This window comes from Canis lupus, chromosome 8, assembly GCF_003254725.2.
Source record: "Canis lupus dingo isolate Sandy chromosome 8, ASM325472v2, whole genome shotgun sequence".
Taxonomy (NCBI): domain Eukaryota; kingdom Metazoa; phylum Chordata; class Mammalia; order Carnivora; family Canidae; genus Canis; species Canis lupus.
In genome coordinates this window covers 44,457,537-44,477,528 of record NC_064250.1, presented here as the reverse complement: position 1 = coordinate 44,477,528, position 19,992 = coordinate 44,457,537, and the positions used below count along the sequence as shown (strand labels likewise).

At 43.5% G+C, this 19,992-nt stretch overlaps 1 protein-coding gene and 1 long non-coding RNA gene across 4 annotated transcripts in view; both read right to left on the bottom strand.

Moving 5' to 3' along the window:
- TTC9 (tetratricopeptide repeat domain 9) overlaps positions 1–5,024 on the bottom strand; it is a 33,939-nt gene extending 28,915 nt beyond the window's left edge. Inside the window, exon 1 of the mRNA XM_025443083.3 lies at positions 4,476–5,024. Within this exon, the coding sequence (XP_025298868.3) occupies positions 4,476–4,878 (403 nt within the window). The 5' untranslated portion in view covers positions 4,879–5,024. The remainder of the gene's footprint in view (positions 1–4,475) is intronic.
- A 2,195-nt stretch (positions 5,025–7,219) lies between these two features.
- The window catches only part of LOC112657084 (uncharacterized), a 32,280-nt gene continuing 19,507 nt past the window's right edge, over positions 7,220–19,992 (bottom strand). For 2 of the 3 annotated variants that reach the window (XR_004817755.2, XR_007412435.1), the window contains exons 7-9: positions 12,497–12,573; positions 9,662–9,723; positions 7,220–8,993 (exon numbers count right to left, since the gene is read on the bottom strand). This is a non-coding gene — a long non-coding RNA (uncharacterized LOC112657084). Of the gene's footprint in view, positions 8,994–9,661; positions 9,724–9,761; positions 10,353–12,496; positions 12,574–19,992 lie in introns of those variants that run through there. The other variant, XR_004817756.2, reaches the window with a different exon arrangement.

Here is a 19,992-nt window from a genome sequence, read left to right as displayed (position 1 = left end):
GGAATAGTTTCTTTTCCTTCCCTTCCTCACTAAAAAGTCAAACTTGGTGGAAAGTGCACGCAGACAGAATGCATATAAGGAAATGAAATAAAAATAGTTGAGTTTGTTTTGTCAGCATTTTCACTGTTTTAGTAAGAGTAAACTACATATGCCTGTATAAGCTACAAAATGTGAATTGTGTAATTTACGTGATTTCACATACAAGGTAAGTACTTTCACATTTCCATTTAAAATTAGCATCGTGCAACATGAGGATGTACAGTAAAATTCTTGCCAATAATTTAAATTTTTAATTTTCTTGTAATGACATTAAATAGCAAATAAAAGCACCATGTCAAATCAAGAGAGAGAGAAATCATGAAAGAAAGGAAAAAAGCTTTATCTTCTAACACCTTTAATGATATTCCACCTCCACCCCCACTTTTTGAATAAGGAGCTCCACATTTTCATTTTCCACCAGGCCCCACAAATCATATAGCCAGCCCTGGTCCCATGGCTTTAACACATGTCCATTCCAGGCTTTTTCCCAGTGTGTCCTCTCTAGGCCTTGTCATACCTCTGTCCTGGGGCTTCAAATAAAATCAGTGGATATTATCTGCCCCTTTGGTAACATAAACAACAACAACAAAAATCTCTTAAACACAGCTCTAAATGGATGGGAAAATGGGTAAGTGACGTGGTAGGGTCTTGACCAAAGTCACAGGGTATGCCAAGAATAGAGGCACAAGCTGACTCTCATCTAGCCTTCAGATCCAATGCCACGGCCTCTTGGCACTTATCTTCACTCCTGGCATTTGAGTCTTGACTGTCATTTGAAAATACCAACAAAGTCATTACATGTTGCAACCTTTTGATCACAACCAGCTGGGACTACCACAGCCCCATAGAAACCATGTGGAGCAAAAGGCTCTGCCTTTCAAGAGATTCTGCATGAAACATTCCAGGGCCTCAGGGGAGTCCTGTGTCTTGTTCAAGGTCAACAACAGTCTATCAACAGGGCAATACAAGTTTCCTTTGCAGCTTTGGTAGGGATTAGAGTCCTACATTGCTCCAGGCAGGTCAGAATATCTTTACAATCACTATCAAAGTCATATGAAATTCTGAAAGAATAGAATACCTCACATCTTTTGTTTGTTTGTTTGCTTGTCTTAATTCCTTAAAGAATGAGACAGGTAAAATCAAGTCTAGGGGTCTTGCAGTACTGGCCAGATCCCTCCTAATCAGGAGGAACTCCAAGCCAGAACAGACCACAACCATGGGCACTTTGACAACTGCCTGCACACCCTTCATGTGAGCCTCTCAAGTCATCCAAATGGATTTTTAGACTAACGTCTTTCGGCATGATGCACATTCTAGCTGCCCCCTTGTTATTCATTTGGAGCCTTCGGTGAAGAGTACCAGACCTAGGTTTTCTCCAGAAGCCTCACAACAGCCTTTTGTTTGGTGCTGAGATGGCCTTAGTAGCATAGCCTAATCCTCTGGCTCCTTCTGAACTAGTCCAAGTTCCTTCCAAACCCCAAACATCTCTCTCTATGGACAGCTGCGCAGAAGGACAGATCTCTGGGAGCACAAACGTCTTCAGATTGCTTCCACCAGGAGCTGGCTGGGCTGCTCAGCTGGCACTGCAGCCGGGATGGAAGGGTCAGTTGCCTTTCTGCCAGAAAGAATGTGCAGCTGCTGTCTCCTTCCTATCAGCAGGCACCAGGGGAACAGGGTATCTTAGGGACTACACTGCACTGTTCTGGCTCTGACAACAATAATAGTTTTTCTTCCCTTTCTATCAAACGATAATCATAAACACACACTTAAAAAATTTTGTGTCGCCATTTCAAATAATCTTCACTAAAATATTTTAATAGGATGTAAAAATGCTTCGGATATAATGGTAAGTGGGAATAAAAGTAGGATACAAGAGGTCCTTGCTTTGTGAACAGTTTACATTTATGCACAAAAAAAATACAAGGAGGAAATACATCTTTAGTGGGATTAAGAGTAATTTTGCAAAAAAAAAAAAAAAGTAATTTTGCATTTCTTCCTTAAACTTTTTGATATTTTCTGAAAGAAAATACATTTTAAAGGCATGTATTACTTTTGTAATCCAACAAGAAAGGATATTATTTCTATTAGCTAGGATTTCTGAGACAGTAGTAAAGATTTTCTACATTATCCCAAAGGAAACCAACATCAAGCTTCTACTTCCTCTCCAGGTGACTTCCAGGATCCCTTCTCCCAATTGAATTTTGCATACAGGATACAGATTTTGGCTTTGACACGACAGCTCAGCTTGTAATTACTCTTCTTTTCTCTTTCATTGAAACTTGAAAATATTGAGAAAGAGCCCTATCAGAGTTTTGAACTAAGGTAATGTATTTCTTTCTCCTGGTTACCAGGGCTCAGAGCTCCAAACAGAATTTTCCAAGTGTAGAGCTTTAGAGCCCGCTTGAGACTGGATTCAGGGAGAGAGAGGCCTAGAGACAGTGACTTTGTGCTCAAAGTGTGATGTGCAAGAACCTTGATTTTGGAATTGAAAGGCTCTGGAACCTTGGGTTTTTTGGGTTTTTTTTCTTTGCCATCTTTTAGCCAGTTGTTTTAAAGACGAAAAAGTGCATTGTATGTAGAGTGCCTAGCACCATGCTCACAACAAATTATTAATACGAAGAAGGGGAGAGTGCTGGAGAAGATAGCAGAGGGGAAATGTACTACTACTCTCCATTCTCTCCCCACCGAAGTTTTCCGAAGTGCCTCTGGGGTGGGAGTGGAGGTGGAGGAGTTGGCTGGATCCTAGCCCCACCCTGGCTGGGCTTGCCTGACCAAGGACACATCTTTGGTTTCACCATGGAAATGTAACCACTCCTCGGGTAGGAGATAGGCAGTGCTAGCCACAGGCCAGCAACCAAAAGCCTGGGGTGAAGAGCAACCCTAGAATGCCCATGGACAGTACTAAATATAAGACTCCGTTACCACTCTGAAATCACCGCATTAGTGATCCAGAGTGCCTCTTCCTCCACCCATGGCCACTCTCCCCTTTAACTATTCATCAGGCAGAAGCAAGTTGCCAGAGGCTTACAGGAAATAAGGAGAATCAAGCTGTACATTATGATGGATTGAGATAGTCCCCCTTTGCTATACTACTACTTTATCTACTGCCGTTATTACTAGCACTGCTATCGGCACCACCATTTTTACAACTACTACTACTAGTCTATTAATCCCTTACATTTGTAAACTACAATTGATAAAGTGGATGGGTTTTGCCCAATTAAAGATGATACTGGGCATGGCATTATGGGAACAGAGAGGCAGGCTGGCACTAAAAACCTCAAAGGTAACAGAGCAGAATTACTGATATTTTTTTTTTCATCCCCCAACTTCCTGTGCCCAAAACACATTCACCATCCCCGGCCACACCCAGTCACTCTCCTGAAGCTACTCCGCTCCAACTGTCCAGAGCTAGTTTAGGCAACTTCAAGGGTTAGGGACACTAGGAGTAATGGCCTTTTATTGGGCCAGAGGAGCTGGAGCATGCCCCCAAATCCCACCAAACGAGGTGAGAGAAGAGTACAGAATGCCTTTCAAATCTAAGGCCACTGCACCTGCCAACATCTCCCACCTTCTCACAGGAAGGCCCTGGAAAGAACCAAGCTCTTCCTGTTTGTTTTTTGATTTTTTTTTTTTAAAGACACTTTACATTTCCTGTGCCAAAGTAAATTCTTAAAAAAAATGCTTGACTTTAACCTAAATCCCCGAAGTGAACTCTGGAATGTACACCTCACTTTCTCATCCCCACCTTGGGTCCCCTTCCTCCGCAGGCCCGGCAGCCAGCTGGGGAGAGGACCAGGGCTTCACCGAGCGAGCGAGCGCGGATGTTGCCCGCAGCTCAAGCCCAACCAACTAGGTTCCCTTTGAGATCGCTCTTCACCTGGCAACCGGGGGCCCCAGCAAAGCTCAGAGACAAGAAAGTGGCGTTCTGGAATCCATCTTGCTCAAGATGCTGAAGGCATCGCAGCAAACTGCCCTTTGCCACCGAGGCCGAAGGAACGTGGGGAAGGGAGGAGCGTACCCGCTGGGATGCGGTCAGCTGGGGGCAAGGTGAGGGCGAGCTCTGGTGCCAGTGATCCCGGAGGAGAGCGGCCGCTGGCACGCGGTGGGTGGGGGTCCCGCATGTGGACCCAGGCTCAGCGGCGAGCAGGAGCAGCGGCAGACGCCACCAGGCCAGCTGGGGCTCCTTCTGTCTGTCCAGTTATTTTTAGGTGAGATTTACGCCGGATGAGGGGGAAGGGACAACGGGATGACAACCGAGTTTGGGGAGCTATCACCGCCAAAGTCACTTTTTCCGAAGCGCCCCCCTCCCGGGCCTCCTTCCCGGAGCAGCTCGGGGCGGGGGGGCGGGGGCCGGGGCCGGGGGCCGGGGGGGGGGGGCCGGGGCCGGGGCGGGGGCCGGGGCGGGGGCCGGGGCCCGGCGCGGCGCGGCTCACCTGCCAGGCTGTTGTAGCAGTCGATCTCGATGGCTTCCACCGTCTTGCTCTGCTCCTCCGAGAGGCGGCCGGGCGGGGGGGCCGCGGGCGAGTCCCGCTCCTGCTCGCCGGGCGCCGGCAGCAGCCCCTTCAGCTCCAGCAACGCCCGGTGGTATTTGCCGATGGCTTCGCGGAATTTCTTGTCCTTGTAGCACTGCGCCCCTTGGCTCTTGAACTCGTGCGCCCGCCGGATGAACTCGGCGGGCTCGGCCGCCGCCCCAGCCTGGCCGCGCGCCGGGACCCCGCCGCCGCCGCCGCCGCCGCCGCCGCCGCCCGGGGCGCACATCGGCGGCCGCTGCGCCTCGCCGGGCGCGGGCGGGCTCGGGTTCCCCTTGGCCGCGGCCGCCGAGCCCTTCCTCTCCATCCGGCCGCCGCCCGGCGCCCCGCGAGCGCCGCGATCCGCCCGCCGCAGCCGCCGCGCCCTCCCGGGTTTAAAAGCGGCGGGCGCCGGCCCCGGCCCTGACACCCCGCGGCGATCTGGCGCCCCGCACTCCCATTCTCCGCGCCGGCTGCCGGAGGCTGCTCCCTCCTCCCCCTCCCCCTCCCCCTCCTCCCCCACCCCTCCTCCTCCTCCTTCGCCTCTTCCCCCTCCTCCCCTTCTCCTCCTCCTTCACCAAGCCTCCTCCTCCTCCCCACCCCTCCTCCTCCTCTCCCTCCTCCCCCTCCTCCTCCCCCCTCCTCCTCCCCCTCCTCGGATTGCCGTCCCCTCCCTCCCTCCCTCTCTCCCTCCCTCCCTCCCCCTGTCGCGCGCCGCCCGCCCTTCTCGCCCTCCTCCCCTCCGGCAACCTGCGGGCGGTGGCGACCTGGTCCGCGCGCGCGGGGCCAGCGGGATGGGGGACCGCGGGCCCGACCGGGGTGGCGGCGACTGTCGCTGACCCGGAAGGAGCTGGGCTCGCCCGAAGGAGGGGAGGATTAATGACAAAGACGGCCCGGTTCTTGCCCATTCAACCCAACCCTCGGAGACGCGCCTAGTCTGAAAGAGACGCAGGGGGGAAGGGTGTGTGTGTGTGTGTGTGTGTGTGTGTGCGTGTGTGTGTGCGTGTAGCGAGGGGGTCCACCAGCGAGCAGACGCATGCAGACTCACCCCCGATAGACTGAAAACTAGAAAGAAAGGTGCGGCCGGGAGCAAGGGGCGTAGGCACAAGCCCTAGCCGCTTGCTCGCGGCGGTCGGCATCAATACGTGTAAGGGGGCAGAGGCTCCCCCAGGTTGTCGCCGCCCAGGTGTGTCTCCGCGTGCGGCCGCCCAGGCGTCCGGGACACCGTGCACAGGAGGGTGTGGGGCGTTGTCTTCTGGGAGCCGCGGACACCTCTGTGGGCGGGCAGCTGTGCAGAATGAATCACAGATACTGGAGATGGAAAACACCTGTTACCGTGGGTCATCAGGCTGGGCTGCATGCGACCCGGTTCCCATTTACAGGACCGTTCCGTGCCCTTCCTCCGGAGGGTCCATTCTTTCATTCACTCTTCCAGGCAGCCTGAGTGCCCGCTGTCTGTCACATGCTGGGAACTGGCTGAGGTCAAGGGGCAAAGATACCTGAGAGACTCCTAACTCTGGGAAACGACCAAGGGGTGGTGGAGAGGGAGGTGGGCGAGGGGGAGGGATGGGGTGACTGGGTGACCGGCACTGAGGGGGGCACTTGACGGGATGAGCACTGGGTGATATGCTATATGTTGGCAAGTTGAACTCCAATAAAAAAATAAAATTTAAAAAGGGGCAAAGATGTTAGAGGGTTAGAAGCATTGCCCTAGGTTTGCAAAGTCCAGAAACCAAGGGGAGAAACCCCCAATCCTACCCCATCACCCAGATATATTCCTTGCCGCTATTTTGCTGTAATTCCCACCCCTTGTTTTCTCCACATCCTTATTTGTACAGTGTTTTTTTTTAAACAAACATGAGTGGTATGGGGTGATATATACAGTTTCCTGCTTTTTACTTTCTATGTGATTAAATAGTCTTTTAAAGCCTCGTTTTTAATGACTTTGTAATATTCATTTTATGTGTGTATCATGGTATTCTTAGCTGTTTTTCTATGGTCAGATACATTGATTCCAACTGTTTGTTATTATAAATAATGCAAAGATAATAAAAATAATAGATCCACTTATATATAGTGCTTTCTTTGTGCCGGGCACTGGGTTAAGTACTTTACATATAATAATTCATTTAATTCTCATAACAACCCAGTGAAATAGGCACTATTATTACCCCCAATTTGGACACCAGGAGACAGAGACTTTCCCAAGCTCACACTGCCAGTAAGTAGTGGAAGTGGGATTAAAATCCAAGCAATCTGGCTTCAGAATCTATGCTCTCAACTATTTTTATACTTAAAATTTTGTCCTAATTTATTTTTCCTTACAAGAAATTATGTCGATTTTTTAAAATGTCTCAAGCCAGGGCGCCTGAGTGGCTCAGTGGTTTAGCACCACTTTCAGCTCAGGTTGTGATCCTGGAGACCTGGGATCGAGTCCCATGTCGGGCTCCCTGCATGGAGCCTGCTTCTCCCTCTGCCTGTGTCTCAGCCTCTCTCTTTGTGTCTCTCATGAATAAATAAAATATTAAAAATAAAATAAAATGAAATGTCTCAAGCTCCCACCAGCAAGGTAGTAGTTTCACAACATCATTGCCAACACTGAGGGTTAAACTTTAAAAAGTATTTTCTAATTTGATGAATGAGAACTGTACATTGAATGACCTGGGGTAACTTTAGTTACAAGGGTGAACATTTTTTACATGTATAGTTGCCATTTGTATAGTACCAAGGGCTTTTATTTGGACATGATCTTAACATACTAAATTATACCTTATATGTTACAGTATCTTACTTTTCTAGGTGCGTTAACATCTTTAATCCCATTTAATCCTTACATTAGCCCCAGAGAAGGAAAATGATTCTTTACCCACACAGGGAGTTCGCAGTGTTTTTTGACAACTGAAACATTATATTATTGTAGTGGTTGAGAGGCTTTGTACTTAAGATGTACGTGGGGTTTTTATCTTTGCTGCTTCCTCGGTAAGTTACTCAATTTCTGAAAACTTCAAATTCCCTCACTTGTTATATGGGGATACTACTTACTTCATAAGGTTGTGGTCAAGTACATTATAAGTGTTCAGCAGATGGTAATTTAATCATTATTCATTAAATCCTGTCATTATTGGATCCCCTAATAATATGATGACAGACTTGTTAATCCATAAATGTTTGTCAGCCTGTGGCGCTTTTTACTATAAGGTATTATATCAGGTAGAGCAAAGAGAGGAAATTGGGATTGAGTGCTCTTCCTACTCAGGCAAATGTTGGACAAAGATCCAGGCCTGGGATTTTGGTACTGTTGGAACTAAGGTATGCGTTGGGTCGTGACAGTCACAACTATTTAAAGGTGACAAATACTGCTGTGCCAAATTGCTTTTTGTTATCCTACCATATCCTGGCTTAGTGGTGCAGTATCTCATTCTTAGATTTTGGGTTTGAGGACTGGGCTGCAAGAGACATGTGATGCATGTGGTTCTATACTGTGTGTGAGACAGAGCCCAACACAAAAGCTTCTTAGTAGCTTGGATGAAGGAGAGCATGAGTGAGGAAGGGAGAAAATATTATGGGTGGAGGGATGGAGTGACAGGAAATTTACTATGCCCATCTGTCCTACTCTGCGGAGCTGTGTGTGTGTCTACAACTGTTTTGTTTGCTTGTCTTCAGTGTGCTTCTGTCTCTAAGCCACTCACTGGTGAACGTGTGCTGGTTTCTCAGAAATGAGCTTCTCCCTTCACATGGAATTAAATAGGTGCCAAAGAGAATTTCTCAAACATCCTTTCATTAACTCTTGACCGTATGCGGAGCAATACTTTTGGAAGCAAGCAAAGATCAAGATGACAATTTGGGCATGGATTTAGGATTCGGAAACTCAATACTTCTCAAGCTTTAATGTGCATGTGAATCCCTTGGAGATTTTATTAAAATGCTATTCCCAGATTCCGTTCATCTAGGGCGAGGCCCAAGATTGTGCATTTCTAACAAGCTAGATGATGCTGATACTGCTGGTCCAGGGCCCACATTTTGAGGAGCAAGTATTTAGAGAAAAGAGCACTCTCATCTCTCCCCTTCTCTCCGGACCTTTATCTTCTCCCAGGGAGGACTTGTTCATTAGATTGGTCAGATTCCAGGAAATTAATTGGGCCATATTGAACAAGGGCAGGGCTAGGAACCTCCATGCAGCTTTTTCTTCGACTTCCTGCAGCAGGAATAGGTATGCTAAACCAAGGCCTGCTCTTGGGGATCTGGCCATCTTGTTTTCTCTTCTTCAGTTGCATAGATGAGCATACTTTTTATTGCTTCCATTTCTGATCCAATATGGCAGGACAGAGTGTGAGAAGATTTTGGTGTGTAGTGGGGAAGGAGAGGCTTGGGCAGGCCTTTACTGTCAGCTGCTTGCTCTGACTTTGTTTTCACAAGAGAGCTCTGCACTAAGAAATTCAGCATCTATTCAGGTGAAAATAAAGTAGTATTTTGACTTCTCATCTGTCGATGGCTCTTGAACGTACTGTGTGCTGGTGAACCTCACAGGGGAGAAAGGTAAGTGACCCACAGTAGGTTTCTACTACTTGAGGTCCTTTGGCTCAATGTCATCAAAACCTCCCCTTTCATCCCTAACAGGTAAGCTCTGGGCGAGAGCCAGTGAATCCTATGGATGACCTTACCACTAATGGAATAGCTCATTACTGCTGGGATACGTAGGGAGGTTTCTTAGAGAAGATGTATGTGGAGCTATTTTGTGGCAAGCACTTGGTATGGTACACAGCAGAAGGCATGGTGCTCCTGCTGGCTTTATGGGCCTCAGATTCTGTCCTGGGTTCTGACCTTGTTTCTGCTTCTCTGAGCCTATGCCTTTCTCACTGCCTACTGGTCTTAAGAGACTAAAGCCCCTTTCCTGCTTTCACCATTTCAGGCTCTGAAGCTTACATAGCTCCTAAACAGATGGCATGTGCTGCTTCCCTCTCCTTTCAGCTCAGTTTCCTAAGCATATGCGAAAGACATATATTTGAATCTCTTTTATACTAATCTAAGCTGTTCAGGGTTTGGTCACATGCCAACCAAACCAAAGCTATTTTGGGGATGTTTTTCTAATTGCATTCAACTTCACAATTTACCTGAGAAAATTACAGCATTTCCATCACCAGAATTTATCCATATTGAATCTTCAATCATCCCCCTATGGAAAAATGGGAGATATTTAACCACTTCATGCCCAAATGTAGCATTAGCCATAGGAGGCTAATATGAGCTTCGTATTTTCATTCTTCCCACATCTGTCCACTCACCCCCAACCAAACAACAAATTTCTCCAGTCTAGACATTAATAATTAATTTAATAATTCCAATCTGGCCTTATTTAGAAAAATAAGGCCTCTCTACCTATCCCTACCTTTTCCTACTGCTCAATCCACTCAGCATGCCACAACCTTCTCATACCCAATATCAATTTTGGCCCTCTGTGGGAGCCAATATGTCAGCTTTTTGGATCCACTAGCATCCCTTCCTTAGGGGACCCTTCCTTCCCCTATTCCATATGGTCCTGGTGAAGCTATCAGTCATGGTGTCTGAGGTTTGTCTCCCCTCCCCCCAACTTGCTACCACTTATTCCAGGCTTGGCCAATCATATTATTTCATCTCCCTGTTCCACAGTGATTGGTTAAGGAAGGGGAATCAGATCCAAATAGAGACAATCAGTGATTTCCAGGAGATTTACATCCAGTCCTTGGGAGAGAAAAGTTCTTTAAGTTGGGAGGATTTGAGGTAGAAGCTATCAATGGCTATCTCTCCCACCACCTGGAGGAGTATCTGAAAAATGAACAGAGGCAAAAGGATATGAGGGTAGACAGAGCTCTGGTGGTATCAATAGAGTTCTTCGATCCAGTAGTTTTTAAGGCCAGGTACACCCTGTGCTCCCTAGTATGTGAACCAATGAATTCCTTTTTATATTTGAGCTAGTTTGAGTTGTCATTTACAGTTAGAAGACTGTTGATTTATATATTCCTTGTCAGGTATTTACCTCTCTCTCTCACGCCTATTGCCACCCCAGTTTGGCTGCTGCTACATGTGGCTGGTAAATATAGCTATGCCCCCCTGCTTACAGCACATACATTTTTAAAATTCTTTTATACTCATTAAAAAGAGTTTAGTTATTCATTGACTCTTAACTTCATGTTATGGAAAATTTTAACATAAAGAAAGAACAGTATAACAAATCCTCAAGAACCCATCACCCAGCCAACATAAACAACTACCAGCAACCAATATTTATGGCCATATGTTTGATTCTGCATATGTACATTCTCTCTTATATCTCTGTGCCTTGGGACTTGACTTTCCTGTGTGTTTCATCTCTCTGTATTTCATCTCTCTGTATTTCTTATTTGCTTGCTCTTAAAATATTAGGTCTTTCAGTCAAAGGCACTAGGCTTGCTTCAAGATTTGTCATCTCTCCTGTGAAGCCTTGCTGACCTCCATATACAAGTTCAGTGGGTTTTTTTTTTTAAAGATTTTATTTATTTATTCATGAGCGACACAGAGATATAAGGCAGAGACACAGGCAGAGAGGGAAGCAGGCTCCCTGTGTGGAATCTAATGAGAACTCAATCCCAGGACTCTGGGATCACAACCTGAGCCAGAGGCAGACACACAACTACTGAGTCACCCAGTTGCCCCAAGTTCAGTGTTCCTTATGCTTTGCTCTGGTAGTTCCTTTTTCATGCTTTTATGTTACATAGCAATTATTCTTTCAACAAACATCTACTGAAAAATTTCACCATTTTAGGCATTGGAGATCTACCAATGAACAGAACAGGCAAAAATTCTCATCTTCCTGGAGTGGAGGGAGTCTGACAATAAACACCACAAATAAACAAGTTATGTAGGATGTTAGAATGTGATAGATGCAACCAAAGAGGGGGTAGTTTAAGTGTGTGTGTGTGTGTCTTTAAATTTTAAATAAACACTTAACTACTCTGCATGATGATTATCCGCCTGCTTTTTTGTCCCTGCAACTGAACTGTGGCCACTTGAAAGCAGGGGTGGTATTTTAATTTTTTGGAACCCTACACCTAGTATAGTAGTAAGCATTTTAGTAAGTAATAGTTGTGGAATAAATGGAATAAGCAGCAGAATATGAGACACAGACTAGGAAGACTGTTGGTGTCAAGGGAGGTTTTTTTTTAAGATAGTACATATATATGGAAAAAATTCCAACAGTACTTTCCATAAAAGAGCATATAATAAAAATTAATTTTTCCTTCTTTTTTTTAAAGATTTATTTATTTATGATAGACACACACACAGAGAGAGAGAGAGAGAGAGAGAGGCAGAGACATAGGAGGAGAGAGAAGCAGGCTCCATGCCAGGAGCCCGACGCAGGACTGGATCCCAGGACTCAATCCTGGGACTCCAGGATCACGCCCTGGGCCAAAGGCAGGCATCAAACTGCTGAGCCACCAGGGACTCCCTTAAATTTTCCTTCTACCCTAGACTCATTCCTCCAAAATTCTTCCCAATGGGCATTCACTGTTACTTGTTTCTCATGCATCACTCCCCAATTTGTCTACCTACCTACCTATGTATATTAAATTATAAGTATTATAAATCTCCTCACCTCTCTGGATATTATTTAATTTTACCATAACCCTATTAGGTTATCATGATGCTCATGTTACAAAAAAAGAAAACTGAGATTTTCAAAGGTGAGGTAATTTGCCCAAGATCACATAGTTTGGAAGGCTGGCTGGACTCCAAAAGCCATGCTTTTTGCCACCTTTGGAATTTTTGGACTTCTGCTCTAGGGACGAAACTAAGAGAATTTACACAGGCTGGTGGACTGGCTTAGATGATTTTTAAGATTCTTTAAGAGTCTGAAAATGCTCTGCTGCTGTGTTACCCCACCATCCATTCTCTGCTGTTTTTCTGTCTGGCTTTTTCCCTGGAAGACTGACCTCATGTACCAAGTGGGCTCCTTTGTCCTCTTGCTTCCGGTCAGCTTTGCCCAAAGGAAAGCATCCACATGATGAGACTGGAGGATGAGAGTAGAGAGAGATGAATACATTTCTTTCCCATTTCCTTCCTGCCTTGACACCATGGTTCTGGGGTGGCTATGTCCTCTTATTACAATAGTTATGACTGGTCGCCCCCCTACTTCTGGGTCCACCTGTCAGTGGACTCTCCTAACACAATTTCTTGCCTTTTGCCCAAATACCTTCCATAGCTGGCTAATCTCTGGAAGCTTCAACATTCTTTCTTGGTTCCTATAACCATGCCCACACTTTTGTAAATAGTCTCCATGTTATAAATCTCTTCAGATGAATCATTAGTTAGCTTTTATTCCCTGTCATGACCTTATGGTGAATGCTATTTTAAGATGTTATGCTTTCCAGAAGACTCTCAAAGACCTGATACTATAAGACCCAGTGAAATTTATCTCTACTGGTAAAATTTCAGGTTAGTAGGGTAAGCTATTTGGAACTAATCTGGACCTTTTTACTCTCAAAAATCTACCTATTTGGCAGCAGCCTATTTGATCAAGTGCTGAGAGGGGCTCTGCTTTTGGTATGTGAGATTATGAGTATGCATTTTTTGGTCATTGTTCCATTTCTCATAATTTTACATATGTGTCAGCAAGCATTTAACATTTTAACAGCTTTTTCTGAAACACACACACACACACACACACACACACACACACACACATTTCCCTTACAGAATTGCTGGAGAGATGTACTGGCTATGTACAGCTGCATAACAAATTATCCCAAAACTCAGCAGCTTAAAATATCATTTATTATTTTTAAACAATTCCACAGTTTCAGTGGGAGCATCTTAGTTGGGTATTTCTGACTCAAGGTGTTTCAGAAAGTTGCAGTCAAGCTGTTGGCTGGCACTGAAGTCATTATCTGAAGGCTCTACTGGAGAAGTTTTCAGTTCCAAGCTTACTCACATCCATGTTGGCAGGCCTCCATTCTTTGCTATCTGTTGGCTGAATATCTTCATTCCTTACCAGGTAGGTCTCTCAATAGGATTCTTGAGTATCCTCATGGTATGACACCTGGCTTCCCCCAGAGTGAGAGATCTAAGAGAGCCATAGTCTTTTAAAATCTAATCTCAAAAGTGACATACCATCATGTCTGCCATATTCTGTTGTTCACACAGACTAACCCTGGTACAAGGTGGTAGGGACTACACATGGGCGTATATATTAAAGGAACATTTTGAGGGCTAGCTACTTCAAGAGAGAAGTAGGTATTATTATTATTTTTTTTTATTGTATGTAGCTACTAGCTAGAACTTCAGAGGGTGTTTATATTATGTTAAAAAAATGAGTTAAGCTAACTATTGATTACGATATGTATAAAAGCATGCATTTTTATCATAAAGGTCAGGTGAAATTCAGGTCATTGAAAGGAATTTGAAACTCAAAGCTCTTTAGGTTTTCGGGTTTTTTTTTTCTGTAAATTTAACCTCCTCATTGTAAAAATGAAAAATATTATCAATGCATGTTTAAGGTGTTACAATATCATTAGTTCCTAGAACATTGCTTTGAAGCTAATATGCTAATAAAATTATTTTGTTGATTGCTACTTTATGGTTCATTTGGTTCCTAGTCTTATGGGGGGACAAGGTGTGGACTGCTTTTGACAAGTGTTGTCAATGACAGAATCTAGTGGTAGGGGTCAGGTGGCAGTATCCAGTGCCTTGTGCTGCCAATATTGTTCATTTATTTCATGGCATGAGTTGGGGACATTGTTCTTGCCTGTGTAGCCCTGAATCTAGCCCTGGTGATTCTGTAACCTACCCAATAGCAGTTTTTTGGGCAGTATTTCATTCATTTCTATTGGCAAATCTTTGGGAATATTATGTAATGGATTGTGAATGTGCTATGCCAGGGAAAGTGGAACACAATTTAGGTTGAAGTGTATTCATTGATATAATCACACTCATTGGTTATTTTGGACTTAGTGCATCTTTAAAAATTGTGGTAAAATACACAAAACATAAAATTTACCATCTTAACTATTTTTATGTATACATTTCAGTGGCATTAGATACATGCACATTATTATACAACCATCACCACCATCCATCTCCCAAATCTTTTCATCTTGCAAAACTGAAACTCTATTCCCAATAAACACTAACTCTCCCCTCACCTCCTATAGTCTTTTTTTTCTATTGTGGTAAAAAATATAAAATATACCCTCTTAATCATTTTAAAGTCTATTTTCAATTGTGTTAAGTATATTCACATTGCTGTGAGACAGATCTCCAGAACTTGCTCATCTTGCAAATATGAAACTCTATACCCATTAAAAGACTCACCTCCCCCCTCCTCCCAGCCCCTGGTAATTACCTTTCCATTTTTAGTTTTATGAATTTGACTAGATATCTCACAGAATATTTTATTTGTGGCCTCAGCAATTACATAAAACATCTTAAAGTTATAGCATTCTATTTTAAACTCATAACAACTTAACTTCAATTGCATATAAAAATTCCACTCCTTTACAACACCACCCCTCCACTTTTACTTTGTCACAACTTCTATTTTTATTACTGTATATGAGTTCACATAAATTTATAGTTATTTTTAAATATTTTTGTCATTTAAATTCTATGTACAATATTATAATAGTACAGGTTTCTATATTTGTCCATGCATTTACCTTTACCAGAGAATCTTATATATTTCACTGCAGTCTACTCTCCTTTGATTTCAACTCAGACTCTTTTTAATAATTCTTGTAGAGCAGGTCTAGTGGTAAAAATCCTCTCAGTTTTTGTTTATCTGAGAAAGTTTTAATTTCTCCCTAATTTTTGAAGGACAGTTTTTTTTTTGAATACAGTATTCTTGGCTGACAATTTTGTGTTTGTTTGTTTTCCTTTCAGAATTCTGAGTATATCATGCCACTCTGTTCTGACCTATAAACTGTCTGCAGAGAAATCCATTGATAATCTTATAGAAGGTCCCTTGTAGGTTACAAATTACTTTTCTGTTGCTGCTTTCAAGATTCTGTCTTTGATTTTAAACAGCTTGATTGTAATGTGTCTTAGTGTGGTTCTCTTTGGATTTATCATAGTTCACTTTAAAAAAAGATTTATTTATTGAGAGAGAGAGAGCATGAGTTGGGGGAGGAGCAGAGGGAGAGAGAATCTCAAGTAGGCTTCATGCCATCTGGAGCCTGATGTAGGGCTTGATCTCACAACCCTGAGATCATGACCTGAGCTGAAATCAAGAGTCGGACACTTAACTAACTGAACCACCCAGGTGCCTGTTCATAGCAGGATTCTTTAAGCTACTTGAATCTGTGTGTCCATTTCTTTCCTCATATTTGAGAAGTTGGGGCCATTACCTCTTCAAGTAAGCTCTCAACTCCGTTCTCTCTTCTTCTGGATTCCCTAATATGTGTATTAGTTCTCTTGATAGTGTCCCATAAGCACCTTATGTTTTCTTTGCTTTTCCTCATTCTTTTTACCCCTCTGACTCAATGATTTCAAATGACTTGTCTTCAAATTCACTGATTCTTTCTTCTGCTTTATGAAGTCTGCTATTGAGCTCCCCTCAATGAATTTTTAAGCTCCATCTTTTCTGTTTGGTTATTTTTTATAGTTTACATCTCTTTGTTGATATTCTCATTTTATCCATTTCCCTGATATTTAGTTGTCTGTGTTCTCCTTTGGCTGATTGAGCATCTTCATGACAGTTATTTTAAATTCATTGTCGGACAGCTCATAGATTTTTTTAAGGGGTCAGTTTCTGGGGTTTTATTTTTGTTTCTTGTTTGCCTTATAATCTTTTCTTGGGATTTGGGCATTTAAAGAAGCAGCCACTTCTCCCAGCAGTGCTGGTCTTTGTCTACTCATTTTGTGCAGGAGAAGACTTTCACCAATCAGCTCAGCTGCAGATTCTAGGACACCTTGAACCTTTTCTAATCTATTGCTCTCCATGGTGTCTACCCGTGGTTCTGCAGCTCTGGCATGCTCTCATCTCTGTTTTCAGTGGCTTCTAAATGAGTACCAGCTTCTTAAATGGTCCAAGTCAGGCAAGATAGAAACCAGTCACTCAGGCAACCCCTGGACAAACTAAAATGTTGGGCACATGGTCCACTCTTTTGTTTCTATCCTGATGGTCTGAGGGATTTCCTCCCAGTTGCTCAGCATTATTCTGCATGAGGGAAGGGCGAGTCAAATACTGCAAATTTCCATACCCTTTATGTTGGAACTCTTTCTTGGTTTTACAATGCCTTGAGTGCTGTAGCTTTTTATCTGGTCTCTAGAGTTGTCATAAAAGTATTGTCAGTATATTGTTAATACGGTATCTCTCTGGGGAAGGATGGCCTGTAGCCTCTTAGTTCATTATCCTGCTGTTGTCTTTCTCTCCGTCCATAGCCTTTAATGAACTCTTTTTACTCAAACCAGTTGAATTTGAGTACCTGACTCATATGATATTATTCCCTTGGCATCATAATGTTAGAACCAAGGAACTATCACTTTTTGATGAATGAGTTGGGAATTTCAGGCTGAGAACTTTTTTTGATCAGGTAACTCTTTTCATGCACTTCAGATAACACCTTTGACCACCACAAATGTTTGGAGTGGGACTGTGCTAGTTTCCTTATGATAACTGTGAAGTGTGGGTTTATAATTATGGAGCTGCTGAAGACAGCCAGAGTTTCTTTCCCTTCTCTTGTACTGAAGAGCTCTTCAGATCTGCAGAATTGCATTTAAACTCCTGCAGATTCTGCTGCTGTTGCAACTATATGTCACCAGCCAAACTTATCATCCATTATTTATTTCCTTTCTTTACATTCTGCCCCAGCCCTCCCACTCACAGGCTGCAGAGGTTTTGTCAGTAAATGCAGGGCTTAAGTGAGAGCCTGGGAGGAAGGTATTTTAACACAGGGTGGGTAGTGTGGAGAAAAAGAATGAAGATGAACATACAGCTTCATATACACTTGTTTCCCAGATAATCTTGTAATGGGAGTATAATATATCTACCTTATCAAGACCAAAGATTCAGGGCTCTGAACTTTCTCAGCAGAGCTCAGGCTAACTGGTGGGGACTAAGGCTTCTTAAGCCTAATATTAAGAGAGTAACAGATGAAAGCACGTATCACACCACATAGAGGAATTTACTTTCCTTTTTCTCTCTTTCCTCTTCCTTTATTTCTATTTTCCAGCCACTAAATTGCACTATAGTTGATACATTTGTTCCACAGCCAAGTACCTTTTTTGCTGAGAAGGTAAGGTATTACATTGTTTCAAGTTGGCTATTACTGGCAAAGTGCTAGCATTAACAGGGGTACCTTGGCAGAAGGCAGAAGACAGGGAAGGTCTGGAGAAGAGTACAGAATCAAAATAGATAGGCCTGAATTGGGGTGAGGGAGGGGATGGAAGGGCAGGACAAAAATATTGTCGAAATGGAGGATGATCAGATAGCTAGAGTACAAGTACAAAAAAAAGCATGCCAAATGTACATTTCCAAGTTTAGTGTATTAGCTTGGAGACTTGGGGGGCATCATACTCAGGATCTATCTTAAAAAATTTTTGGAATTATAGTTGCCTGTTACTAATCCTTTCTAAGTTAAAAAAAAAAAAAAAAAAAGCCAGGGGCAGCCCTGGTGGCTCAGTGGTTTAGCTCCACCTTCAGTCCAGGGCCTGATCCTGGAGACCCAGAATCGAGTCCCATGTCAGGTTCCCAGCATGGAGTCTGCTTCTCCCTCTGCCTGTGTCTCTGCCTCTCTCTCTCTCTCTGTGTGTGTCTCTCATGAATAAATAAATAAAATCTTTTTTAAAAAAGCCAGAGAAAGGTAAAATATTGTCTCATTTTGTTTGTGCCTTTTTTTTTTTTTTTTTTTTTGTCCTAGTAAATCTGGGTTCTCGTGTTCCTCCTGAGCACTGAGAATAAAATCCAGTCTCCTGTTTCTGGATCTAAAAGAAGAGCCAATAGGATATTGTTTTGTGAAGCAGAGACCCCTGCTGGCAAAGGTGGCTTCTATTATATGGTGAGGCACCAGGCTGTCTCCCAAGCTGTGGAGTGGGAAGCCCTATCTCTGCACCTTCAGGGTTGAAAAATCTCACTACCTCAACTTGGCCCTGGGCCAGCCTATTTCTGGCTCTATCTGCTTCTTCCTTAACTACTTCCAATGCTTAAGCTAGACAAAAACCTGTTAAACCAGAAAACTCAACACAACCATTCAAAACCATACTTTTAATGGTGTAACTTATGTGAAATAAAATGTGATAAGGCTCCATGGTACAGAAACAAATCACTGACTCTTTGAACAGGTGGCAGCAGGGGGTTGGGTGGTGGGAGAGGAACCTGAGAGGTTACCCCAACCAGAGTGGAGTGATCACAGAGAGGATTCTGAGGTCAGGCTTTTGTGTTCAAATCCTGGTTACCTGTGTGCATTCAGTAGGTGCTAACTTCTCTGGGCTTCAGAATCCCCATCTCAACAGTGGAGACAACAGTGCTTTGTAAAACTGTTGTGGAGATTAAATGCCAAATCTTTGCAAGATATTTTGAGTTTTGGGGGCATAATAAATGTTCGATACATGTTAGTTATTTTTTGTGGTAATTATTGACACCATCAAGATTAAGATATTAGACAGAAAACGGGAGCCAATATAGCACTGTTGCTAAAGAATGTGGGCTCTGTGACCTTGGGAAAGCTATTTAACTTCTCTCATCCCCAGTGTCCTCTCATAGGATTATTGTGAGGTTTACATACCAAAAAAAAAAAAAAAGAAAAAAAAGTCTCTCCTTAGCTCAATCTCTGACCAATTGAGTTAGATACAGAGACGTTTGTTGCCAAACTAGAAAATCACTTCAGTACTCTAAAAAGGAGTGGGGGATGTAGAAGAGGTTGGGGTTTCAAGAAGCTCAGCATGCTTTGAATTCAAAGGTCTAATATGTTTCAAAAGCCATACACGTCAACCTAACTTATGTTTCTGCAAGAGCTACCATCATTCTAGTCTAGGCTGGACCTTCCCGGGAGAACACCTAAGTTTGCAGGGATGAGTTAGGGTTCCAGGAGGCACTTATGGAACTGTTTGTGTGCCTGCAGCAGCTATACAGGACATGAGACATCACCCTTTCCTAAATACTTAAACAGTTAGTTGTCATTGTTTGTATTGTTTTCAACAAGCATTATGACTTCCATTACTACTGTCTTCCAGTTTCCTCTGAAATGTAGCCCAGGGAGATGCCTAGAAAGAAAAGGATCTGGATTTTAGCAGTTGTAATCTGCTTCATGACAAACACCAGGTTTTGATGTTCAGCAAGTATGGCCAGGAAGCCAGGACAGAAGATTAAATCAATGTAAGCCCATGATGGGACCATAAAAAATATCTACCAAATCCATTTCCTCTAGCATTTTTAACACAGCCCCAATATTCTACTATAAATTCAGTGGCTGCAAGGGTACCTAACTTTACATAT